Source organism: Gopherus flavomarginatus, chromosome 14, assembly GCF_025201925.1.
Source record: "Gopherus flavomarginatus isolate rGopFla2 chromosome 14, rGopFla2.mat.asm, whole genome shotgun sequence".
In the NCBI taxonomy this organism is placed as follows: Eukaryota; Metazoa; Chordata; order Testudines; family Testudinidae; genus Gopherus; species Gopherus flavomarginatus.
The window spans coordinates 36,446,336-36,471,864 of record NC_066630.1 but is presented as its reverse complement, the minus strand read 5'-3'; the positions used below and the strand labels follow the sequence as shown (position 1 = coordinate 36,471,864).

General features: G+C 45.7%; 1 protein-coding gene across 9 annotated transcripts in view; it reads right to left on the bottom strand.

Annotated features, from left to right (window-relative positions):
- Positions 1-25,529, bottom strand: part of NLRC5 (NLR family CARD domain containing 5) — an 84,370-nt gene that overhangs the window by 47,130 nt on the left and 11,711 nt on the right. For 8 of the 9 annotated variants that reach the window (XM_050922754.1, XM_050922762.1, XM_050922761.1 and 5 more), the window contains 9 exons: positions 21,537-21,605; positions 16,472-18,227; positions 15,466-15,549; positions 9,568-9,651; positions 9,390-9,473; positions 7,588-7,677; positions 6,524-6,574; positions 4,424-4,492; positions 460-543 (listed from right to left, as the gene is read on the bottom strand). In XM_050922754.1, the coding sequence (XP_050778711.1) occupies positions 460-543; positions 4,424-4,492; positions 6,524-6,574; positions 7,588-7,677; positions 9,390-9,473; positions 9,568-9,651; positions 15,466-15,549; positions 16,472-18,227; positions 21,537-21,605 (2,371 nt within the window). The remainder of the gene's footprint in view (positions 1-459; positions 544-4,423; positions 4,493-6,523; positions 6,575-7,587; positions 7,678-9,389; positions 9,474-9,567; positions 9,652-15,465; positions 15,550-16,471; positions 18,228-21,536; positions 21,606-25,529) is intronic. The other variant, XM_050922759.1, reaches the window with a different exon arrangement.

The following is a 25,529-nucleotide window of genomic DNA, read 5'->3' as shown; positions in this document are numbered from 1 at the left end:
GACATGCCTCCTCAAGGATCTAACAGGAATTAATGCAGAGAAATCCTATGGCCTGTGTTAGACAGGTGGTCAGACCAGACCACCACAGTGGATCCTTCTGGTCTGATAATCTGACTCTGTAAATGCCTTCCAGAGCAGTGCTGTTCCCCGGGGCCCCGGCACATGCCTTTGCCTCTGGGGCACAGCGTGGCCAACGATGCTGTTTGAAAAGAGGTGTGTCTGGTTACATTCCCGTAATGCCAGAAGTTGGGGATTAGACTCCCAACTCCCACTGAATCGCTTTGAAAATCCCAGTATGCCTAATCTAGAACCACATGGCCCCCTCTTCCCCCACCGGGGTGAGGAACCTGCATTAAATTGGTGATTTGACATGATTTCCCCCTCTTCTGTCCCACCTGCAGCAAGATCAACATTAGAAGGGACCCTTAGAGGAAACAGGATCTTTCCTGATGTACTTACTCCACTTCCGAGAAGTGGGCGGAGCCCCTGAGAAGAGCAGCGATCTCCTGTGCATGTTGTGAATTGAGGCTGCAATCCTGTAACCTACGAAGAGGAAAATTAGAGTAAATGAGTGGCAAACAGACAGAGCAGAAGGCTGATATCAGAGTGCAGACAGTTCTAAGGGGATTTAGGGGGAATTCACATCTGGGATAAATGAAGAGAGCCCCAGTGGATGGGGCAGCAGACTGGGAGTCGTCAGATTTGGATTCTGTTCCTGCCTCTGCCAGTGATGGGTCTGGGTGACCTTGGGCAAGCCACTTCACTCCTCTTGCGCCTCAGTTTCTCTAGTTGTAAAATGAGGATAATACTTTATAAGGAGCTCTGAGAGCCTTCACTGACAAGTGCTATGAGAGTGCAAAGTTTTAGTGCATAGTAAAGCCGCACCATCCTCCCTACAAGGAAGGTAAGCATTATCATTCCCATCTTACAAACAGGGAAACTGAGGCACAGAGTATTAACTGTAGGTTATGAGAAAAGGCCTTCACTTTTATCAGGTTTAAATTTGCTTCATTTCAACTTCATTCTAAATGCCTGTGTCCTTGTATTAGGAGAAAAGTGACTTTTCTTTCTGAATCCCTGAGGAGGCCTTAGAAAGAGTACGTTTAGTTTAGTTTAAAAACCATGTTGAGAGGGAGGAAGCATTAAAAGGGCTCAGATTAGATTCTTTGATCAAAACAAAGTGTTTTCTGGAACATAATCTTTGTTTCCAGCAGACGCAACAGCAGTAGTTTAGGTCTCTAGAGGGTGACTGCTTCCTGGCAAGGATTGTCCCTTCGAGGGAGGTTTATGGTGCCCAGCACATGGGGCCCTCATCCTAATTAGGGTTTTGAGGGCTGCCAGAATATAAATACTTAATTATAACAACACTGATGATAAGAGAGAGTGACTGCTAGCAACACTCAGATATTGCAGTGATGGATTGAATAGATAAAGTGCCCGATCAGTCTTCTCTACTGTTATCTTGTGTATCTTTATCACCTGATACCAGCCCAATGACCCCAGGGTTCTGAGACTCCAAAGCCCACCATCCCATGGAGGTGAGAGAAGCAGGCTGGCTGCTTCTCAGTGCTCACAGCCCTCTCCTGGCACAAGTGCAGCCCCTGCTGGGCTGGTGTCACGGCACAACAACATTGTGATACAAACTTCCCCCTGACAACATGACAGCACAATGGAATGTTGTAAGACCACATCAGCTGAGCCCAGCTCACAGTAACTGGGGGCCACTGGTTTGGACAGCCTGGGATTTTTATATTTTAACTACTCACCCAGCTCCATTTCTAATAGGTCTTAAACAATAATAAAAGAACAAACGAACCCTCTGAATGTAGGGTGACCAGATAGCAAGTGTGAAAAATTGGGTTGGGGGTGTGGGGTAATAGGTGCCTCTATAACAAAAAGCCCCTATAAAATCAGGACATCTGGTCACCCCATCTCAGGGGTAGGCAACCTATGGCACATGTGCCGAAGGCGGCATGCGAGCTAATTTTCAGTGGCACCCACACCGCCCAGGTCCTGGAGACCGGTCCGGGGGGCTCTGCATTTTAATTTAATTTAATTTTAAATGAAGCTTCTTAAACATTTTAAAAACCATATTTACTTTACTTGCAACAATAGTTTAGTTATATAATATAGACTTAGAGAGAGAGACTTTCTAAAAACATTAAAATGTATTACTGGCACATGAAACCTTAAACTAGAGTGACTAAATGAAGACTCGGCACATCACTTCTGAAAGGTTGCCGACCCCTGCCCTACTGAATGTAATGATTAATGTGATGGCTGCTTTGCCTTTGTGTGGAACCTGTTCTCTGAGGATCTCAATCAAGCCATGGAAACTTAGACATATTTCTAGGAACAGGAAGATGAGATTAAATGAGCTGAGTAGAGACAGAACAAGGGGCTGATATCAACCATCAGTGGGCACTTCTAGCATCCGTTCCTCTCTAGATCCATTGAGAAGTCCTCTTCTGAATTAATATAAACAGGCAGAGGGGACCAGGGAATTGGCTACCAGCTTGTGAATCGGGAGATTTGGGTTTTATTCTTAGCTCTGCCACTGACAGGTATTTGACTGTGGGTAAGTCACTTGACCTCTCTGTGCCTCAGTTTCTCTACATAATGAGAATACTCTTGTACAAATCTTTGTGATCCTTCCAGTAAAAATGCCACGTGAGTTCAAACTACTATTATATAACAAAGTTACACAGTTCCCCCCGTGATGTGGGTAATCATTACCCTTCCTGTTTTACAAATGGGCAAACCGAGGCATGGAACGGTAGGCTATGTGTAAGTTGTGAGAAAAAGTATTTCCTTTCAGCAGTTCTAAATTTTCTCTCTTTCAGCTTCACTCAATATCCCCTTGTCCTTGAAATATCAGAAGGTGAACATAAATTCCTGATCTATGTTCTCTATGCCATCTATTATTCTGTGTACCTTTATCAGCCAACACCAGCCACAATCACCCTAGTGCTCTGTGAATCCATCTCATGTCGCCATATGCAGGTGAGGGGAAGCAGGCTGGCTGCTTCCCAATGCGCGCCTAGCCCTCTCCTGCCACAAGTGCAGGCTCTGCTGAGCTAGTGTCATGGACGATGACTCACGATGCAAACTTCCCCATGATATCACAACACAACACTGTAAAACCATGTCTGCTAAGCCCAGCTCACAGTAACTTGGGGTTACTGATTTAGGCAGGCCGGGATTTTTGTATTTTAACCATTTATCCAGCTCTGTCTCCAACAGTCCTCAAAGAAGAATAAAACAATAAACCCTCCTGCAGGTAATGTTTAATAACAATCAGAATACCAAGCACTCTTCATCCATAGATCTCAAAGTGTTTTACAAATGAGGTCAGTCTCATCATCATTAATAGGACTACTACTTTACCCTTGTGTGAAAGCTCTTAGCTGAAGGCCTCAATCAACCCAGGGACATTTAAATACATTTTTAAGAACAGAAAGATTGCATTAAATGACCAGAAAGACAAACAGAACAGGGAACTGATTTCAACTCCCAATGGGCCCTTCAATGAATTATCCCTCTCTCGATCCAGGGGGAATTCACATTAGGAATAGTGTAGACAGCCCAAGGGGCTCAGTGGATGGGGTACAGGAGTGGGAGAAAGGAGATCAGTTGTTTTTCTCCCTATAAAATGGTCATCATCCTTTCGTAAAGTTCTTGGGAATCTTTAAAGGCAAAGTGCTATGGGAGAGCAAAATGTTATTCTATAGTTCAGTTGCATCTCCGCTGCTATGATTTAACTAAGAATGATCATCCCCAAAAAGAGAAACAGGGAGGTAAATGATTTTGCCAAAGTCACTCAGGGAGTCAACTGAGAGCAGGTGATAGAACCCAGGAGCCCAGATTCACACATACGCTCACTTCACCCCGTCTAACTTGCTAGTGGGTGGCGCTGTGACCCACCTGTGCCAGGGAACCAGCAAAGATACTTGGTATAAAGTTCTGTCTCTTACCGCCACGTTCTTCAGTTTTGGCTCCCTGATCTAGTATAAGCTTGCCATCAGCTGGCCAATCAGTGTATTTTTGTAATACACTGTCCCCTAAATTTAATGCTGGTGGAACATGCTGGATTTAATAGGAATGAACATGGCAGGTCAGACCCATGGTCCACCTACTTTGATACCCTGTCTCTGATAGTGATGCGGATGTCTCCATGACAACATGCGATATCACAATTGAACGTTGTCAAACCACGTCTGCTGAGCCCAACTCACAGTAACTTGGGGCCCTCATTTGAACAGGCTGGGATACTTTTAATTTCTAACCATTTAACCAGCCCTATTTCTAAAAGTTCTTAAATAGTAATATCCTCTGCCTGTAATGACTTGACTTTGCCCATCTGTGGAACCTGTCATGTGAAGATCTCTATTCACCCATAGAAATTTAAGTATATTTCTTTTACCATAACTTCAAATTTCTTATTTGAGCAGCATTTTTCTTTTTATGTTCCCTTCTCCTCAAATTCGATGATCTGCAAAGAAACAAAATATTTACTGGCCTTTGAAACTCTATCACGAGACATTTGCACTGTTGAATATTTTCCAGCTACATTGTGGGATACAGTATGCACAGGGAAGGAATAAAACTTTGCTGGAAGAAGTCACTGGGGGGTGCATTTAACACAGCAGCAGGGGGTATAATTCCCAGCTTGGGGAGGCGAACTTGTGCTAGCTTTGATCAAGCTAGTGTGCGAACAGCAGTATGGCTGCAGTGACATGGGCGGTGGGATGGGCTAGCCACTCTGAGTGCACACCTAGGGTCTCAGATAGGCTTACACTTAGCCCATGCTTCCCATCGCCCACACCATCATGGCTACATTGCTATTTTTAGCATGTTAGCAGGATCAAAGCTAGTGCAGGCATGTCTACCCCAGCTGCAGTGCAGATGTAGCTTGAGTCTCTTTCCAGGATTCAGTTCTCTGGCCCAGCATTGCCGCAGGGACGGCTCAATGTACTTTGCCTCCCCAAGTGCGGCAGTCAGGCTGCTTTTGGCGGCATGCCTGCGAGAGGTCTGCTGGTAACGCGGATTCAGTAGCATGCCTGTGAGAGGTCCACCGGTCCCACGCCTTCAGCGTCCCGGCGGATCTCCCCCAGGCATGCCGCCGAAGGCAGCCTGACTGCTGCCCTCCCGGTGATCGGCAGGCTGCCCCCCGTGGCTTGCCGCCCCAGGCATGCACTTGGTGCACTGATGCCTGGAGCCGCCTCTTCATTGCCCGAGTGCAGCTGAATGGGAGTCAGGAGGCTAAGGACTGCTCATTGCAAATGAAAACATTCAACTACGTAGCACAGCATGTGATGAAAGGTGCTTTCCAGCTGGGGCATTTTCAGACTGATCCTCTAAGAGAAAAACAAGGACCCATATTTCGCTTGGTATTTACTTACCTAGGGCTAAATCCATACTGTCCCCACACATATGCAGAGGTAAGAAAAGAGGCAACCAAAAGAGGTGCAAGAAGTGTTGTACCCAATTTATGCCCCCCAAAAAAATCAACATGGCCATGATTCAGAATTGCCTTGCAACCTCTACTGTCATTTACTCCCATGCAAAATGCTCCCATTCTGGATTAATAGTTTTACATTCCGTTTTAACAGGTGTAAATGACTGCAAGGAGTGCAGGGGAATTATGTCACATTTCTCAGTGGCAGAATTAGAGTTTGTGGGGTTCTCTGCATAGCTTCATTTCCGGGTCCCCCCAGCCAAGAAAAAGAACATTCTCTCTTATCTCCCCGTTTTTCATTCTTTTTTTCTCATCTTCCTCATATATTATAAGTAATGGGAATTAAATGACAATAAAGTGAGGTACCTTGATTGGGGCAGGAGGTTGGGATGCAGAAGAGGGTGCGGGGTACAGGCTCTGGGAGGGAGTTTGGATGCGGGTGTGGGCTCTGGGCTGGGACAGGGGGCAGCGCTTACCTCAGGCAGTACAGCTCCCACAGTGCAGTTTCTGGCCAATGGGAGCTGCAGAATTGGTGCTCAGCGTGGGGGAAGCGCATGGAGACCTCCCCCAAGGGCTGCAGGGACATGCCAGCCACTTCCGTGAGGAGCACAGAGGGAAGGAGGGAGGCAGAGTGGGCAAGGAGCTGCCTTAGCCCTGCTGCTGGCATATCTCTGCGCGTCCCTTGGGGGGATGAGGACAGCAGGTCTCCATGCACTGCCCGGAGGGCAGCACACAGAGCCACCTCCCCAACCAGGGGCATGCAGAGACATGCCAGCAGCCGGCCACTTCCGGGAGCGGTGTGGGGCCACTCACCACGGCATGCAGATAGCCTGCCTGCCTGAACCCTGCTGCGCTGCCGGCTAGGGCAGGTTGTCAAATATTTGTCCTGCATTTTAGGGGCGCCCCCCTGTCGTTGGGGGCCCTGTACCACTGCACGGTTTGTATCATGGTAAATCCGCTTCTGTCATTTCTGGAGCTACCAGTCACCAGTGTCCATGATAGAAATGACTATTGTTTGAATCAGAATTCCCTTAAATACTCACAACTCCAAGATCAATTTCTCACCTGAGGACTCTTCTGGACTGGCCAGAAAAATATATCATGACGGTGTCCTTCCTGCAAGCAAAATACAACACACTATTAGCTTAAATCCTGAAAGATTAAACTTCTTATGCAGAAATGCTCAATAGGAGCCTGGTCCTGCTCTCCTTGAAATGGACGGCAAAGCTCCCACTGAATTCAGTGGGGCTGAATCAAGCCTTAGAAATGTGCTGCTCTTAAGCTTATGAAGCAAAAGGGAATATTGCAGTGGATGTTAGTTAAAAGAATCATTGCTTTCAGCAAGGCTGGCCAGAAGCCTGAGCAAACTGCTTCTTGGGGCTCTCCTTCTCTAGCTACAACTCTCATGAAACCAGGAGCCCATTCCACTGATTGATCCCAAATGCTACAATTTACTGCAGCAATTTGGCCCTTTGCTCGAGGCCTGGCGCAAAATAACAGTGTTCAGTAAAAATGCCCTTCTGCAAGATAAGTTGTAAGATGGGTCAGCAGTGAGTTCAGTATCACGTGTGTCTTGCGTAGAGAAACTTGGACAAAAGCAAACTGTGTCCAACAGGGCTTCATTAAAGCTATACTAGGGATGAATCTGGCTCCTAGAGATTACCCACAGAATAAACTAGTTGTAAGAGCTGTAATTTAAGTCTCCACTTTACCCAATATCTGAGACATATTATAATATCAAAACCCTTGTTCAAAGACAAAGCAAGCGCACAACAATGCAAAATGTTGCTTTTCCAGTAATTTTCGCTGGTTTATAACTCATTTGCATTAACAAGGATTCTCACCGGGTAGATATTGCATGTTTTTAAAACAAGAGTTTAAATTATGTTACATAGACATTTTACATTGAAAAATCAATGTGTGAAATGAATCAATGCCTGAATAATTCCATATTGCATAATGTAACTGAATCAAACTCCATGTATCAACTTGTCAATAAGAGGAGAGAATTGAACTCAATTTGCACCAATCTTTATTACGGAGCAATTCTACTTAAAAGAGAAGGCAATTTTTAAAGTCAACAGTTAGAGAAATACAGTATATATTTCCATAGCATGTATTACCAGTACCTTATATGTAGTTCAGTAATATTTGGACAGGTAGTGGCTCCCTTCGCCAAAGTAAGAACAGACTTCACCGAAATATCATTATGGCTTAAACTGTGGATAATAGTCAGAGCATCACAATATCAGCTGTTTGTGTTTGATAGTAAGCCTCTTTTATTTAATACACAACCACTGCTTCTCAACACACACACACAAATTTAATGGATTTGTTGACTATTTAAAACTATACCTGTTTGTTTTCAGCCAACAGACACTTCTGTCTGTTCGTAATTCAATTCTATTTTATGGACTCTTTCAAATGCAGCTGCTGCCCCTGAGTTCAGAATCAGGGACACCTGATAGAGCTATCGGATAGTAAAATGGTTCTTCACCTTTTTCTGCTAAACAAAACACTTATTAATAATATAGGTGATGCAACTGCAATAGCATAGGGATTTATGATAAAATGTTTGATACATTTTTCACAGTTTGCTGCAGCAAAATAACAGATGTAAAGTACAGCACTTTAAAGGAATACCGTCAAGATAAAAATCTTATGCTTAAAAAAAATCTAACCTGTTACTAGTAAAACTCAAAGGGTTTTTAAAAAATATAATGTCCTTTATTTATGCCGTTTATTTAAGTTTTGGACTTCATTCAGCCTGACCCTGCAAACACTTTTGCATGGGCATAAATTGACTCCACCTGACATCAATGGAATTGCTCATGAGTAAAGTTACACACAGGTGTAAGAGTTTGAAGGAACAGCCCCTAAAATTAGATTGGTGTATTTGGTAAATTTCACTCTCTTCTTTTCTCAGTTGCAAACCTGTTTCACTGAAGGTTCCTGTGCATTACGAGGCCAATGCTGTTGTGTTAGGGTGTCCACTTTCCAGCCTGGCAGAGGCATGTTTGATTCCAATCCTTCCTCCCCTCCTTATATTTGCATACACAAGCACATTCCAAGAAAACATTTCTATTCACATTAGGGTTAGTAAAACCTTGAGGCTGGGGATTATTTTCTTTTTTAATGAAATCTAATTGAACATAACTTCCTAGATACTAAAACCAGGAGGGACTATTAGATTATTCCCATCAAATTTCATCCTCCATTCATACTTCCATTTTGAGCCCAGTAGCTTGTGTTTGTGTTTGGCTAAAGCAGATCTAGGAAGATAACCAGTTTTGATCTAGAGACCTCAAGAGGTGAAGAATTCACTGTTTCCTTTGGTAGTTTGTTCTAATGATTAATGGAAGGGGCCTCAGGCATTGACTGCGTCTCGGCCTTTCCTGTTCCCCAGTCGCACACAACAGTTTAGTCTCCTGAGGACTAAAATGCTTTGGTTTAACTGAAGTCATTAGGCTCCATGATGTAAGGGTATTTGGGTGGAATTTGATGATCTGTGGTCCAACCTTTTCAGGGCTGTGAGTCAGACGCTAGTTTTGAGGCACCTCCACAGGCCATACCCAGGAATAAGTGCTCTACAAAATGGCATCCTCTGTGTGACATGACCTCGCACGTATTGTAATGGTAAAGTCCCACTGTGCAGAGGACAGCATTTTGTAGAGCAGGTCTGCTAGGGGTGAGGGCAGATACCTTTGGGGGCTGGACAAAATCATTCCACAGACCAGATCCAGCCCAAGAGCTGCAAGTTGGACCGCCCACCTCACTGTGAAAAATTTGTGCACCTGACTGATCCCAGAGACTGCTGGCATTGCTCCCTGACCTGATGTTGCCCCTAAACTACTAGACCCTTTAATGGGATGATTTGCTTCTTCAGAGCTGACATTTTAAATGGGCTTAAGTCATTAAATCTCTTACTTACTCTATCATCTTTAACTTTTCCACTCTGGAAAGCATTTCAATCACCTTCCCCATGTCTTGGTCCCTCAGTCGATTGTCCTGCAAGCTGCAAATCAGTTTGCCTGGTTAATATTCCCCCACAAATAATTCTCAGCTGATTTTAAAAGCATCGCTCGCCCCCAATATCGCGGGTCACTTACTTTATTTCTTCAAGTTGAAGGCAGTTTGGAAAGACTTGTGCCAGGCCAGTTAGCCCCAGCGCAGTGATACTACCACCAGTTAACCTGAAAAACACAAAGCAAATCGAGAATGTTGGATCAGTACAAATCCACCAGACTTGTGGCAGAAACAGTGTCTGGGACGTCCCTGGGTTCCACGTCCAGCATGTGACCAGGAGGAAGATGCAGAGGCGTGTGGCCCGATTCTGCTCTCACTCAGTGGAAGTTATGCCCCTAGGGACAAAGGGAAGAACTGGGCTCCAGCACCATCACTTTGCATCCTACCTCACAGAACTGGAAGGGACCCCAAAGGGTCATTGAGTCTAGCCCCATGCCTTCACTAGCAGGACCAGGTACTGATTTTGCCCTAGATCTCTAAGTGTCACCCTCAAGGATTGAACTCACAACTCTGGGTTTAGCAGGCCAATGTTCAAACCATCCATCACAGCTTGCAGGAATTTGAGTTCCTGACATTCCATTTCCCCTCTTTTCAGTCTCTTAATATGCAGGGGAAAGCTGCAGGAAGTGGAGAGGAAAATACTCCCCAAACTGCTTCCAAACAAAAGCTCAACACAGCCAAAATGGAGCTCTTCATCTTTCCCACCCTAAGCTCTGCCCACTCCCTTCTTTCTCCATCATGGTAGACAGCACCTCAGCGTCACTCAGCCCCATAACTAAGGCTAAGATTTACTCACAGGCATTTTTGGTAAAAGTCATGGACAGGTCACCAGCAATAAGTAAAAATTCATGGCCCATGACCTATTCATGACTTCTACTAAAAATACCCCTGACTAAATCTTGATTTCTGGGGCCCTGCTGCTTTGGGGGCCTCACTTCAGTGCTGGGGGGTTGACTGCCCCCGGATGCTGCTCCCCGGGGACCGCTCTCCAGATGGCCTCCGGGAGCCTCTGGGGATGCTGCTCCAGCCACCTTGGGACCATTGTTGCTCGGGCAGTTCGAAGGGTGCCCACAGGACTGCTGCTTGGGCATTCCCTGGAGCCAGCCGCACTGGTCGCTGCTTGTGCAGTCCCCAGAGCCAGCTGCTCAGGCAGCGCTGCAGTCAGCCAAACCAGCCGCTTTGGAAGTCATGGAGGTTGTGGAAAGCCACGGAATCTGTGAGAAAATCGTCGCTTTACCCATAACCTAGGCATGGTCTTTGACTTGGCCCTCTCCCCTGGTCCTCATGCCCAGCCATCTCGAAAGGCCTGTCTACACATACAGCTGCACAGCGGGTACGGGTGTACGGGTACACACGGGCAGCAGGTATAAGAGGCCAGGGGAGTCTAAGCTGCCCCAAAGAGCCTGCCTGCCACCTTTGGAGCGTGCTGCCGCCGAAAGGGTCAGCACCTTGGCTGTGGCCCCACCCACACTCTGCCCCGAGGCCCTGGTCTCGCTCGTCTTCTTCCTGTCCCCACTCCACCTGCATGGGAGCCTCATGGCAGAAGGTGAAGAGTCATGCACGAGCAGCTGGCTGCCTGACGGGTGGGTGGGGCTGGGGGAGGGTGCGAAGAGGCGCATGCATGGGAGCTGTTGACTGGCAGGCAGGTGAGGGGGACCTGAGTGAGGCAGCAAAGCAGCAGGCAGGGGGGCCAGGGGCAGGAGAAAAGAGGAACAAGTGGCAGGCAGGGGGTGGGCCTCGTGGATGAGGCAAAGAGGCAAATGGCGGGGGGGGGGGACTCATGGAGGGGGACTCGGAGGGCTGGGATGGAGCATTGGCAGAGCTTCCAGGAGAGGAGGCTGAGCAGGGGCAGGTCTCAAGGTGGGGCCACCGTCTGAGCGCACACAGCCTCCCCGCATGAAGGTGTCACGCACTGCCAATGCCAGTACCACTGCGCTGCTGCAGCACGTGTGGTGAAGACATTCTATGTCGATGGGAGAAAGCTCCATCAACTTAGAAAAAACAGCCCCATGAGCAGCAGAGGCTTATGCCAGTGTCACTTAAGTCCCTCAGGGGGGCGGAATATTCACATCCCCGAGCAACATAAGTTTTGCCGACATAAGTGGTAGTGTAGACACAGCCTAAATCTCACCACTTCTTCCTGCATAACATCTCTTAAGATCTCATCCTTCCTCTCCGTCCACTCAGCTAAAACTCTAGCACAATGGGGTCCTGATCCAGGTGCTACCCCAATGCCCCTTGCAGGTAAAGCATGGCTCTGCAGCGCCCTGCCTCAGTTTCCTTTCTCACAGGGCCCCTTAAGAACTTCACACAGTCCAAAACGTAAAAATCAAATTCCCTTGCTGGGGTTCTACTTCATTAAGTCTAAATAAACTTGAAATAAAATCTGCCTGGCATGTAGTTTCTCCTCTCAGATTCGGATGGTAGCCCAGATCTCAGCTCAGGGATGTAAGGGAAAGAATGACAGAGCTACTAAAAGGGATCCTGAAGAAAGTAACTGGGGAGATGTTGCTGAGAGCCCAGTCATAAAAAATGGGGAACTTGATGGAATCTAATAATATAATTAAAATGTGTAAAAGGGAAGTCAACTGTAATACTCATTGTAAACTCTAGTGCCAGGGTTTGCCTGCTGTGCAATCCTGTCAGGAAAGAACGAAATGGCATTCATACTGATTTCTTTTAGTTTACATGATCAAGAGAAGGAGTAAGGCGAATGTTTACAATCAAGCAGGCTTATGCTATCTAGTTAGTGCTAAAGAGGCAGTAAGCCAGATATACTGAAACCACATAGTGTGTGTATAAGGACACTTGGCCAGAGTGGAATAATCACAAATGTAACCAGTCAGCTCAGTCATGCATACCAAGGTCCTACCGTGGTTGTTGAAACAAGGAGAACAGGCCTGGACTATTTATACAGAGTTTCTGGCCATCTGGAGAACAACAGTTCTTGAAGGGACTTTGCATTGTATAATGACTGTTAAAACAAGTTTAAAGAGCACCAAAGATTACAAAGAGTCTTTATGTAAATTATATGAACTTTAAATTTACCATTTCAGCAGCTAGCAGGATGTTGATGGAGAAACTGCAAACTGAACAAGCAATAACTGCAAAATTGGCCACAGGACGCACCACAAAGGGGTTCACAGAAAGGGACTTGCAGAGGTAAGCTGCTGACCGGACCAGACAGTGTTCAAGATGTGTCCCAAGATGGTTGTACAACAGTTATGGTCTAATTTGTCTTAACACTAGCTGGTGTGACAAGATGTATTCCACAGTGAGTCAGGAAAATCCTAGTCTCATTTGCAAGAACTCAAAAGCTAATGCCTTGTTCCCTGATGGGATGGTAAGAGAGGATGACTCTCCTTTTGGTTGGACATTTTGAATCTTCGGAAGAAGTATGAGTCGACATACTAGAACCTCCAAAAAGAGGAACCGAGTTGGATCAGCCAGCAGAAATAGGATAAAACGACTGGTGTCCTTCAGCACATCACTTCTCAAAAGCCGAAGGCACCTGGAAGAGAGAAGACTGAGTTCCTGGGCCAGCAATCTTGGAGTCCTCCTGGTGGCACCAAATACCTATCTTAGACAGACCATCTTTAATGTCTCTTTCTATTTTCCAGCAGTTCAGGTTGCCTGTTAGCACACCGAGAAAAGACTATAGTTGTATCCATCCTTCACTCAATCTGTGTTCATGTGTCAAGTCCTGCTGTGGACAATTACTGAGCTGAAAGGTGAGGTCTGAGCAAAGACCTAGTGATAAGTAACACAGAGACTTTCTTTGGGAGATGTGATGGGGCCTCTGCCCCACACTGGTGGAGAAAGGGTTAAAGGCAGCCCTGGGGAGGCTGCGCAGCAGACAGGAAATCAGAGAGGGGCTGCAATGAGCAGCCAATCAGGGCAGAGCAGGCCCACATATAAAGAGACATACAGGGCAGTGGGGCAGTTCCCTCTTTGAAGCCCAGGGAGAAAGGACTGGGTACCTGAAGGGCTGAAGAAACTGCCAGCACCCAGGGCAGAGCAGTGCTGAGCCGGGTCGGGGAGCAGAAGAAGCTCCAGCCTGACTGGCTGAAAGACTAATGCCCTGATACGGGGGCAGAGAAGGTACTAGGGAAACGGGGAAGTGGTCCAGGGAAACGGAGGGCAGGGTCTGAAGGAGACGCAGCATTTAGCTTCCACCTAGAGGGTCCCTGGGTCAGAACCTGGAGTAGTGGGCAGGCCCACGTCTCCCTTGCCCCCACTTGCCACTGAGGGGAGTGGCCAGTGAAGGGCTGCAGTTTGCCACTGAGGTAATTGGCTAGAACCTTGGGCTGCAGTTGGCCACAGAGGTGAGTGGTTGGACAGAGGACTGCTGTTCCCCCGGAAGAGAAGGAGAACAGAATGGTGCATGTGGGGCTGGAGGCCTGTGTCCTGAAGAGGATGTCACCGGTCCTTGAAGTGACACGGGTCTGGAGCAGAAATCACGCAGGTGAGACACCACTGGAGGAGGGCGCCCTGCGAAAAGACAGAGCTAATTCCCAGAATGACAAGCAGGAGGCATCATGGTGGTGAGTCCCGGCCTGTTACGCGAGACAACCCAAAACAGTCAATTGGTCGCTTCCTGAAACTGGGTACCTAATTAGTACGGACGGACGTATACATGCTTGTGTGTGTTCTCACAGAATTACAGCATGTGTCTTTGTTTTGGAACAGGTTCCAACCAAGATTGTTGTAAAGTAGGTTTAAAACTCAGCAAGTTACTGTTGTTAACAAAGATTGCAGAACTGCACATGTCTACCATAGTTAATGGTAGACTGCCTTTGAAGTTCTAGGTGTATACAGACATAAAATGAGGCCAGAGTGACCTCTGTAGCATAGACGCTTGCTATGATGATGGAAGGGTTTTTTTCATCACATAATAAATCTGCCCTCTCTAGAGGAGGTAGCTAGATTGATGGAAGAATTCTTCTGTCAGTCTAGCAGAGTCTACACTGGGGGTAAGGTTAGCTTGACTACATCTCTTGGGGGTGTGAATTTTTCACACTTCTGAGTTATGTTGCTAGGTCAACCTAAGTTTTAGGTGTCAACCGGGTCTAAGTGTGCAAGCTTCTTGTACTGGACTTGGTCTATCAAAAATGTAGGGGTTTTATTTTAGGTAGTTAGGACTGTTAGGCAGATCTTGGGGCTAAAATAACTCATTAAGAAATAGGTAACAAGGATTTGACTACTACAGGTCCATGGAGACAAATGCACCATGAAATCAATGACACATCTGAGATATATGGATAATATTTTCATCCTCTGGACAGACGGCTTAAACTCTCTTATAGATTTCCACCACAACTCCAACTACTACCCATCCATTAAACTCTCTCTGGAACACTCCCACACTAGCATCAACCTCCTGGACACCACAATCAGCTTCAACAACAGAATCCTACAGACAACCCTAGACAAATAACCCATAGATCACCACACCTACCTCTATAGACCATTCTTCCTATGCTGTACAGATATTAGGGTTGGTCAAAAATTTTCCATAGAAGCTTTTTTTTTTTTTTTGGAGAAATAACTGGATTTTCAACTTAACTCAATTTTTTGCAGAAAGTGTCTCTGCTTTCCTCAAAATAAAAATTGATTTTTGAAAGCCTGAAAACCAAAAAGCTTTTGTTCAAAAAATGAAAGAAAAAAAGTGTTTCAATCCGCTCTAATAGATATAAAGGATCTTTACAGCAGTATAAGGTGATGCAAATCTTTTGCAGCTATCTCCTGGCATTTGGTAGCAATGCACAAAAGGTACCATATACAATCCCATTTTTCATGTATTTTTGTGTTGCACTAAACAACACAACAGATTATATTTTAGACAAGATCACCCAGAGCAAAAGATTTAAAATATATACGACATAAGATGGTGGTACAAAATCCAAAGGGGAACCCATTCCCTGTTCCTATTTGGCACTAGAGCAAAGTAAGATGGGTTGACCCTAATATTAAATGCTTACTCTAGTTTCTTCAGACTCTTGATCTTCGGTAAGCTTTTGGAAAGAGCTGCTGCAAATTCGTCACCAAATTTCCTGCTCCTAAAGCTAAAACAATAAAAGAGTGGGCTAAAACATGATAGAACAAAACAGAACTCTATTTTTTTCTAATATTATCTATGATCCAGCCACCTTATTGCATCATTTTTATTTCTAAACATATTAATTCTTTAAATACCATTTCAACATAATCAAATGCACAAAGGGGGAAAGCCTTTATTGGCTTGGTTACTAAGACACTTCATGCAGCAGCTGTTGCTAAACGGTGGAGACAGTATGACGGAGCATTCTGCTAGCGCTATGATAAAGATAAGTAATTCCTTACTTAAGGACATTTTCTACTCACGTTATATCGGTGAGCAGAGGAAAACTGACTCTTATGAACCGGAAAGGCCTAATGGTTCCTGCGTGTAAAGTACTGAAGTCAATGGAGTTAGACCAGGGATGAATTTTGTTCGAATGCTTTAAAGCTGTTATTGGATAAATATACCATTTACACTATGGTAAATTAGTAGCACACGGTGCCCTGGAATGCATGCAATCTTCAAAGTGAACTTAGCACTCACAAAAGGTATCAAATTGACAGCACTGGAGATTGAAATGCCTATTTTGCCCCCCTCCCCCAGCCCCAGAAATGGAAGCTGTCAAGTACCAGCTTTAGCGATGAGATGGTAGTTCACTCTCCGTCTTTGATCTCTCTGCTGAACCTGCCCACAGCAATGGGGGCACCTGTCCAGTAGAAACTGGACTGAGAAAAGTCAGAAGGCAGCAAATTTCAGTCACTATCAGTGCTGGCTGGCTGTGAACCAGCAACCCAGAGGTGAAATGCTTGGGACTTCACGGCTAGATATCTGAGCCCTCCAATGATAGGTAATTTAGATACCCATTTCCCATTCATTGTAAAGGTAAATGGGCATAGAAATCCCTTCAAAATCTCAATCCAAATGCACGTCTTTCATGCATTTCTTACCTCAGATGCTCTATATTTTTACAGCTCGCTAGAACCTCCAAACAATCTAATTCCATGGGACAGCCTGCAAAATCCAAGTGAGTCAAATCTCGGCCACAGTTAATGATGAAAACCAAAGCTGAAACATCTAGAGGTGTCAATCTAAAGTTTCTAAATTCATACTTGAAATTTAACTGGCTCCCGACATGTTGGGCTAATTCAAAGTCTTGTGTTTCATAAGTACAATGGCAGAGCTCAATTATCTTGGGCCCCGTTAGATTAGTAGCTGCCAGCTTCTTCAATGACTGCAAAATGGCGGCTTGCTTGTCCCGCACCCACACCTGATTTCGTTCAGCTAACTGGGTGAGGAACGTCCTACACGCTTTCGATGAGAGGCCTGAGAGAAAGATGTGAAAATTCTCCATGAATTCGGTCCTGGCTTCATTTTTTAAAGTCCACTTTGACTTCAAAGAGAACTTTTTCTTCAGGTAGTTTCCGTCGACTGCGTTATTTATCATCAAGTTCAGCGCAGCAAAGAACTCCTGAAGACTCAAGTGCACAAAGGCATGGCCGGCCTCTGGGAGGCTGTCACTCCTCTTCACCTCAAAGACGGTCAGCAACCCATGTAGGGAAGCAAACTCTTTCACATGCTCTGGGATATCATCAACGTAAAACACTATCTTCTTCTCTTCCAGGCCTTTCAGTGCAAGGTCACACAGACCCAAAATGGCCGTCCTGTGGTGATTCAGCTGCGTGTCTTCACTCACAGTGCCCTCTGTCTGCTGTTTACTTATAAAGATGAGGAGCATTTTGATATAAAATTGGGTCATGGTCTGAGGAAGCTCCACCTTTGACAAACGCTTCCTCAGCAAATATTCCAAACAGACGCAGACAATGCAGCACAAGGCAGGGATCAAGCACATGCTCAGAAGCTTGCTGTTGTTTTTTAGGTGAGCGATGGCCTGCTCTTTGAAGGAATGTTGGTGGAAATAGTGGCTGGCGTACTCTTCAACTTTCTCGTGGTCAAATCCCCAAATTTCTGCCAGCAGATCTGCTCTGCTTAATAGAAAGTCAGGTAATTTCTTAGGCCGACTGGTGACCAGCACCGTGCACCCAGGGAGAAGTCTTCCAAAGCAGAAATTGGCAAACAGCTCAGATATGGACATAGGCCTGTGGAAGGCAGGGCTTACACAAGACGAGGCTGGGTGGTCTATGTTCCCCACAAATTCATCCAGCCCATCAAAGATGAACAACATGCGCTGGGCGTTCTCCAGGAGGTGCTGAAATACTGCATCAGGGCTATCTTCTGGCTGAAGGACCAAATCAAACAAAAGCTCCTTTAAAGTCAGCTTTCTGCTGATCAGATTCAGCTGCCTAAACTCAAAGAGAAAAGTAAACAGAAATTGAGGCAAAGCTCCTTCTGCCCACTTCTGGCAAAGCCGATGCATCAGCATGGTCTTTCCCATCCCTGGTTTGCCAAACAAAAGGATAACCCTGGTGGAACCCGAACTAACGACACTTTCAAACAGGTCTGAGACTTTCACAGCCGTGTCCACACATTCCTCTGCTTCCTGCATGCCTGCCGAGTCCTCCCTGGGTTTATCTGCTCTCTCCTTTAGTCTGGAAGCTTTACTCTGCCGGATGACTAGGTTGATGAAGGCTTGGCTGAAAGCAGGTGGCTGTGCTTGTCCCAAGACAGCTGCTCCTGCTGCTCTCTCATTTCCATACCTTTGAGACACTGATGCAATGATGAGATGCCGGTACCTTTCAGCTGAGTCTGAGAGACACAGAATGACAGCGAGAGAGTGTGTGTGAGACAGAGTGGTAATGAGAAATAGCTAGATCAACTTCACGAAAAGTGATCTTCACCATAAGAAACACAGTGAGACCGTGGAGCTGTGCCAGTTCATATAGGATCTGGCCCACTGCTTAACCACTGAAATAGACCGATTGTATTGGGAGGTTCACGGTCTAAAGTACTTCCCCCCGCCCCACTCCGGCCCCGATCTATTTACAAAGTCCATGTGATTCTTTACCTATGTCATTTAAAAAAAATCTATGCTTCAAAACATGCATTTAAAACAATAACTCAATACCACAGCCCTACAACTGCAGAGCAGTATACCCAACCCAGCAACCCCACACCAAGTAATTAGTAAACAAAGCAGCACTCTTGTACGACCTTGCAATAACAAGCCATGTGCATACACAATTATATAGTGTTATTTGCCCAAGTAGCGTATCTTCCATCCTCTGCCTCATGGACCTGGTTTTGTGGATTCAAACTTCTCCCTCACACCACATAGGGAGTAACACAAGCGCACAGCTCCAACAGACATTACGGGCTTCATGCAGAAATTACTGGCTGTGGCTGTCTGCCCTGTGTTGTGCAGGAGGTCAGACTAGATGATCATAAAGGTTCCGTCTGGCCTTAAAATCTATGGAAATTAGACAAGGGTTAGAAGAGGTCTCCATTAGGACCCCAGTGGCTGGTTCAGAAATACACAAAATATCCCTGTCGTCTTCTGAGCAATCTCATCCATTTTCTGCATGGCGCTCAGCCCAGTAACAGACTGATTAACTCTGAGGAAAGGTGTTCACTGCTGAGCTCCCTCCCAGAGACTGTGGACTATTTTTATTTCAAACGAGATCCTAGGGTGTTTTGTTAGGCTGCCAAAAATGCAGGAGACAGAGGGACAGATAAAGGGCAATGACTGGAACCTAACAGGTGTTCCCTCCCTCCGGAGGGCAGAGTCCCTTACAGATGGCATCTGGATGTATTTCTCTTTTTTATTATCGATAATGTAGGTATTGATGCCTATAGCTAAGGTTGCCTGACACTTCCCATTATAAGACCCTGTTTTCAGTTGCTTTTAACTTTGACAAATGTTAACCATTCAGGCAAAATTTCCCATGCTGAGTATCTGCCTCAGGCTGAATTTTTTGAAAAAATTTCAGCTAAAATGGCTCAACCATCTCTGTTTTTTTTTTTTTTTTAAATTCTTACATCCCCATCACTGAGAAGCTGTAGTATAGCCGTGCTTTGGAGCAGGGGGACTTGACATTTGACTTTTAGGTGGCCTTTTACTGTGTCTGTAAAAATATGTCCAAAAAAAATCTCAGTTCCCACATGCTTAGTAGGACTTTGCTAGTGTTTGGCAGCTAAATTCTCTGGAGGTTACATCTGCACTGAGGACACTCCAACCCCTCACAGCTCCTGTCTGTGACCAGCCTGCACGTGCGCCATTCCCACAGAGCAACCGAGCATGCTCCAGCCAAGGCTGCAAAGGATGAGCTGGGACTTCCCTTGACATTGCTCCTCCTGGCAGCTGATGTGGTGCCAGGCACTGGAATTGAGAGCAGGGAGACTCTGCCTCTCCTGTGTTCTCAGAGCTACCCTTGCTCGTGCCCAGGTAGCAAGGAGGAGAAGGAAGACACAACCGGCTCAAATGCAGAGAGGTGAGGAATGGGGGTGGGGGAAGGATATGAGCTAGAGCCAGAAGGGGAGGAAAGAGGCAGGAGTAGAGAAGGGCAGAAGATGAGGTAGGAGTCAGAGCTGTGGAGGGGTCAGGATAGCTGCAGGGGTGGGACAAAACAGGTGCAGGAGCAGGGGGGCAGAGGAAGGAGTTGGGGGCAGGAGCTGGGGTGTTGATAACCAGGTTGTGGGAAGGGGAGGGGCTGGAGAGGGAGCAAAAGGAGACAGGGAGAAATTGGGGCGGGGGGGCAGAAGAGTCCATAACTAAAGCTTACTTGCCTCCAGAACTTGGAATTGAATCCATGAGTCCTGAGTCTCAACACTGCCCTGCTGTCTAGCAAATAAGCGTGAAACATACAGGTAAAATGTGTGTCCCCACTCCTATCTAGGGGCAGGGCCACATAAAAGATAACAGACTTCTGCTGCTACCAGCTACTCCATTAGTTTGAGCAGTAGAGGACTGTGCTGTGGATCTAAAAATCCCAGCCAGGCTGCTGACCCAAATAAAGAATCAATATGGTTCCACATGATAGAATTTTGCTGGGTTTTATTTTTTTATTATTATTAAGTTTTTTAAAAACCCTAGAAATTATATTTAAAAAGAACTAAGTTAAAAGAATGTGAAGGTTGCAAAATCAAGCACCCAAAAGTTAGGCAATGCCAGAATTAGGGTTGCCTGTGCAACCTTAACTCATACCCACCTTGTGCATGTGCATTATGATACAGTCTTTCATTATAGCCACGAATTTGGATCCTGAGCTGGGATCAGAGTCCAGACCCCTCCAAGCTGAGAGCTGTCCAACATTTTGCTTTGCACCCATTTCGGTTTCCAAACAACTCTCTGAATTCACAATGTGGTGGGACCAAGGCCTTGTTCCTGACCTCCTGAGACATGCCCCCTCTGAGAACACACTAGTACCTACTGGAAATGCTAGCTAGCTCCCTACAACCCTGCTCTCTCCAGCCCCTCTGTTGCTTCGTATTGTGCACCAATGTAAGTCATCTATAATTTTGCCATTCATATTTTGTGGGTGTTGGCTCAGGCCATACGGCCAATGTCGGTGTTATTCTGTCTCACCTCCAGTTTGTGGAAATTAAATTCTTCCTCAGTTTCTCTGGGTTTTGAAATAATACAAGTGCATTTTCAAATGTGCAAAACCAGCTCTGGAGGCTTACTGGCGTTTTGTAATAAACTTGCATGTTTCCGGAACTGGTTCCCCATTCCAAAAAAAAAAAAAAAATCTTTCATGAACAACAAATTGTGAAAAACCTTCTGGGCAAGTAATTCTTTCAAAGGGTTTTTATTCTAGATTATTTTAATCCATCTTTTTCTAGAAGGGTTTTTATTGCACCTCTGAGCCAGTTTTTTGCTAACACCCATTGTCTTTGTGTCTTAGTTGCACATGAGATAATGCAGCTTCTCAACACAGGCTTCCCATAATGAGGCAGGATGATTTCTTGGTGCTTTTGATTTATTTATTTACACACACTAGCACACAAGAAAAAGAACAGGCACTTGGGTCGATACTGTATACGACACATACAAAGTCAATAACTTGGCATTTCCCCACAGATGAACACGCTCATGCATCGTTTGAGAAATCCACATACCTAATGGTTGCTGTTTAGACTTTTTACCATTGGGATGAGAATTGCTTCCATGACGACGTCTTACAGGTCCTGAAAGTTGAAAAGCAGCAAACATATTAATGCAGCATTGTGAGGTTGAGATCACATGGTATAGCATCCCGTCCACAACAGCCAATCAAAACCGTGCAACTGCTAGGGAAAAGCATGGTTGCAGTGCAGTCATATATGAGGACAGATAACAGAGTGTCAGTATCACCTGATTTGTGGGGGTAACACTCATTTGTGCTTCATGTATCAGGGAGAGGGTGTAAATTCTGTCACTTTGATCCCATAGTTGACTGGATGCATAAAAATGTCAGTGTAACATTAGAGGCTGTTCGTGGCTTTGAATATCTTCATTGGCAACACTTTAAATTAAAAGGGTATTTATTAAAAAAAAAGTGTTCGGAATTAGAAAATGGTTATCAGATGTTTTCGATGGATCCTTTCACCATTTGTTAAGAAGCATGGTGCTAAGACATATTGATCACCAACGCATTAACCAGACCGTTCTCTGAGGGACTGTTGCAAAGTGCACTGAGTCTACCAATATACATTCCTAGATCCCAAGGCCAGAAGGATTCATTGTGATCATCTAGTCTGGCCCCCTGTACAGTAGGAAGTAGGAACTTCCCTGATTTTGCACTTCAACAAGTGTTTTAGAAAAACATCCAATCTTGATTTCAAAATGGCCATGATCAAGAATCCACTGTTGCGATGGTTAGTAGTCCTCATTGTTCCTTATTGATTGTCTGAATTTATCTAGCTTCAATTTCCAGTCATTGGATCTTGTTATATCATTGCCAGCTAGAGTGAAAATACCAGCCAGCATCTGGTTGGGAAGTCTGGCTCAGTCTTCATTAGGTTTCTCTCTTGCTTAGGAAAGAGGGTTTTTAAAAAAGAGCCAAACTTCCCAACCAATGACATTCATGGGTGTTTGAAATCAGGCAGAATGAGTCTCCCCTTAACCGCCAACCTGGGGATGTCGCCTAGCCTCTTGTGATATGTGTGTGCAATTCCCTAGCCCCTGACAGAACTGGGTAGCGGAGTTTATGGAATCTGGCCTGTTACAATGGAACATGGTTACAGCTCTCTCAGTCTCCACCCGACCCAAAAGCCTTTCCTTAGATTTCCTCCAGGGTCAGACTCCGCACTTTCAGCTGCTCCTTCCAGCTGTCTGTCTCTCTCTTACAATTTTTGTCTGTTTTCAGTTTCTCTGTGTTCTGCCTTCCCTCCCTGCACACGTCTACTCAAAACAATACTCAGCAAAAGCTCCTCGGTGGGTTCACATACTCCTGATGGTTTATGGTGGGGTTTATCCTTACAGTTATGTTAATTGAAAGCTGTGTCCACACCTATCGAGCTCAATGAGGTTTTAACTCACTCCATAACAAGGTTTCACATAGCTCCTAACATTACCGTTAAAGGATATCATTCATTGCTGTTAGTTATTTATATTACAGGAGCCCCAACTGGGATCAGGCTCCCCCATGGTGCAAGATGGTGCACACATATACAGTCAGAGGCAGTCCCTGCCCCCAAGAGCTTACAATCTAAACAGATCTGAACTGGGAAGATGAAATTTTAAAGGGCCAGGACTTTGCCATATTGAGGTTTTGTGGGGATACAGAGAAGAGAAAGAAGTGGATGCAGAGATATAGGGAGGGTAGTCTGGTAAAAATCCTCTCAAATTTACATTATATAAGGAAGTAGTGAGAGGTGGGTTGGGTAGGATGTGGTTTTGAAAATGTAAAGAGAGTGATTCTTGCAGATTCAAGACTGAGATAATAGATCCAAAAGCTGCACACTGTACCACAGAAAACAGCCCACAGTCTCCTTAACATTTCCATAACCACACTGTAATTTAGGCATATTCGTCCCAATTTGCAGTCATGTTTGTACACACACAAATGCGGGCCGACTTTATGCAAGTGCAAACCCCACGTGCATGCACAGATCTGGGGATACAAGCATTGCATGGCTATCTAGCTGTGTGCATAAACCCTCAAGTGCAAAACATGGGTGTGTGTTGCACATGCACAAATTACAGGATTTCAGGGCCACTGGCAACAGTGACTCAGAGCCACATATGCCTGGCACCCTGCAGGAGCTACGTGTTCCTATGAATTTGAATCTCTGGCCATGTCTACATTAGAAACACTGCAGTGGCACAGGTGCAGGAGCTCGTAGGTCGCTGTAGTAAACCCACTTCTCCGAGAGGTGGTAGCTAAGTGGACAGAAAACACCCGTGTGAATTGTTCACACCCCTGAGCTACATAGCTGGGTTGGTCTAATTTTCCAGTCCTTAGGGTATGTCTACACTACAGCAACTCTACCCGCATAACTGGGTAATATAGTGTAGTCTACAGTGTAGATGCAGCCTGTGTTGATGGAAGGGTTTTTCCCATTAGTGTAGGAACACAGCTTCCCCAGCGTAGCTGCATCTATACTGGGGAATAGATTGGCAAAACTGTGCTGCTCAATGGTGTGGGTTTTTTCACACACGTCCAGTGTAGCTGTGTCAACCTAACTTTTAAGTATACACCAAACCTTAGCTAGTCTCTAAAGTCACAGACCCATATACGCCTGGCCGGCGCTCTAAGCATAAGTCACCATCTGAACCAAAGGCTCTGAACCGGAGTAGGCCTGGCTCTGGCAGAACAGCAATGTGCCAGGTGTCAGCGTACCAAGTAAGCACATTCCTGACTGGCCAGGACTGTACAAAAGCACACAGATCTCTCAAGTAACTGTGTAAACACATTCTCAAGAACACATCAACCACTCGTAAGATAAGGAGGGCATGACAGGATAACAGATGAGGATGTTCTAACTAGCAGGTACAAGGGTGGTAACTAACATCTGGAGTGTAATTGGTAACTTGTTTGTATCCATGTATAAAAGGAGAAGTCCTGGGGCGGGGGAGCATCGCTGTCCAGCCTAGGGGACAGTATCCTGGTGTGCTGATTTGCCTCATACCATTGTCGTGGGCATACGTGTGTGTGTGCACACGTAACCATGGAGCCAGGGCACTAGGACTGCACTTTGTTGACAATAAACCTGGCCAGGTGCCTCTGCCACCAAACAGTGCCTGTGGTCTTTCTTTCCAAATAACACCGAGGTCTCCTGAAGGGGTAAGCGGCAGTAAGTGCTAGTGCCGCTGGCATCGGAGCGCTGAGAACAGCAGCACTGAGCAGCCCTATCAACTCTCCTCAGCACTTAACAACACTAATGGGAACTTCCTAGGCAAAACACAGAGCTCGGCGGACTTCTGACCAATTATTTCTCTACCATGCAAAATCACACATGAAAATCACACTTGGCCACAGACTTTTGGCCTGCCCGCCCCTGGCCAAGCGCAGAGCTCTGCACAGTGATCAGCTTGCACTGTTCTCAGACACTCATCGGCATCCAAGGTTTCAAAAATTCAGCTCTATGTCTGCAGATTTCTTCAAGCTGCAGAGCACAGAATATAAAGGGTTCATTTCAGCATTTTTATTTCTACTTGTGTGCATTTTTGGGACGGATGCAGCAGTAAGGCTAGAGCTTTCTAGATGAAAGCAAACCCACATCCAGCAGGCTTCTTCTACTGATGCCGGCCTGTGGAACAATTGCCTCCCAGCTCAGGAAGTGATAGTGCTGCAGCAATACTCACCACAGCCTTTCTCCGCCTGCTGCAATTCTCTTCATGCGGGTGGGTGGGGAGATGTGCCGGTGGTTTGATTTTAGAAACCAGACACTGTTCAAATGACAGACTGAGTTTCTTCAGCGGTGTCACACCCATCCAATAGCAACACAAAGCTTGGCACACTGCTGGTCGTTAAACGCCTTCCACAAACCGCATGGTGGGGTCATGTGCAACCGGGGTGCATGGAGGAGTCTGAGCCTTTCCTAGTATGTCGGATTAAAGGCCTTGGACTGACCTTTGGACCACAATCCATGGCCAGGAAACCAGGCACTAAGCATCACTAAATCAAC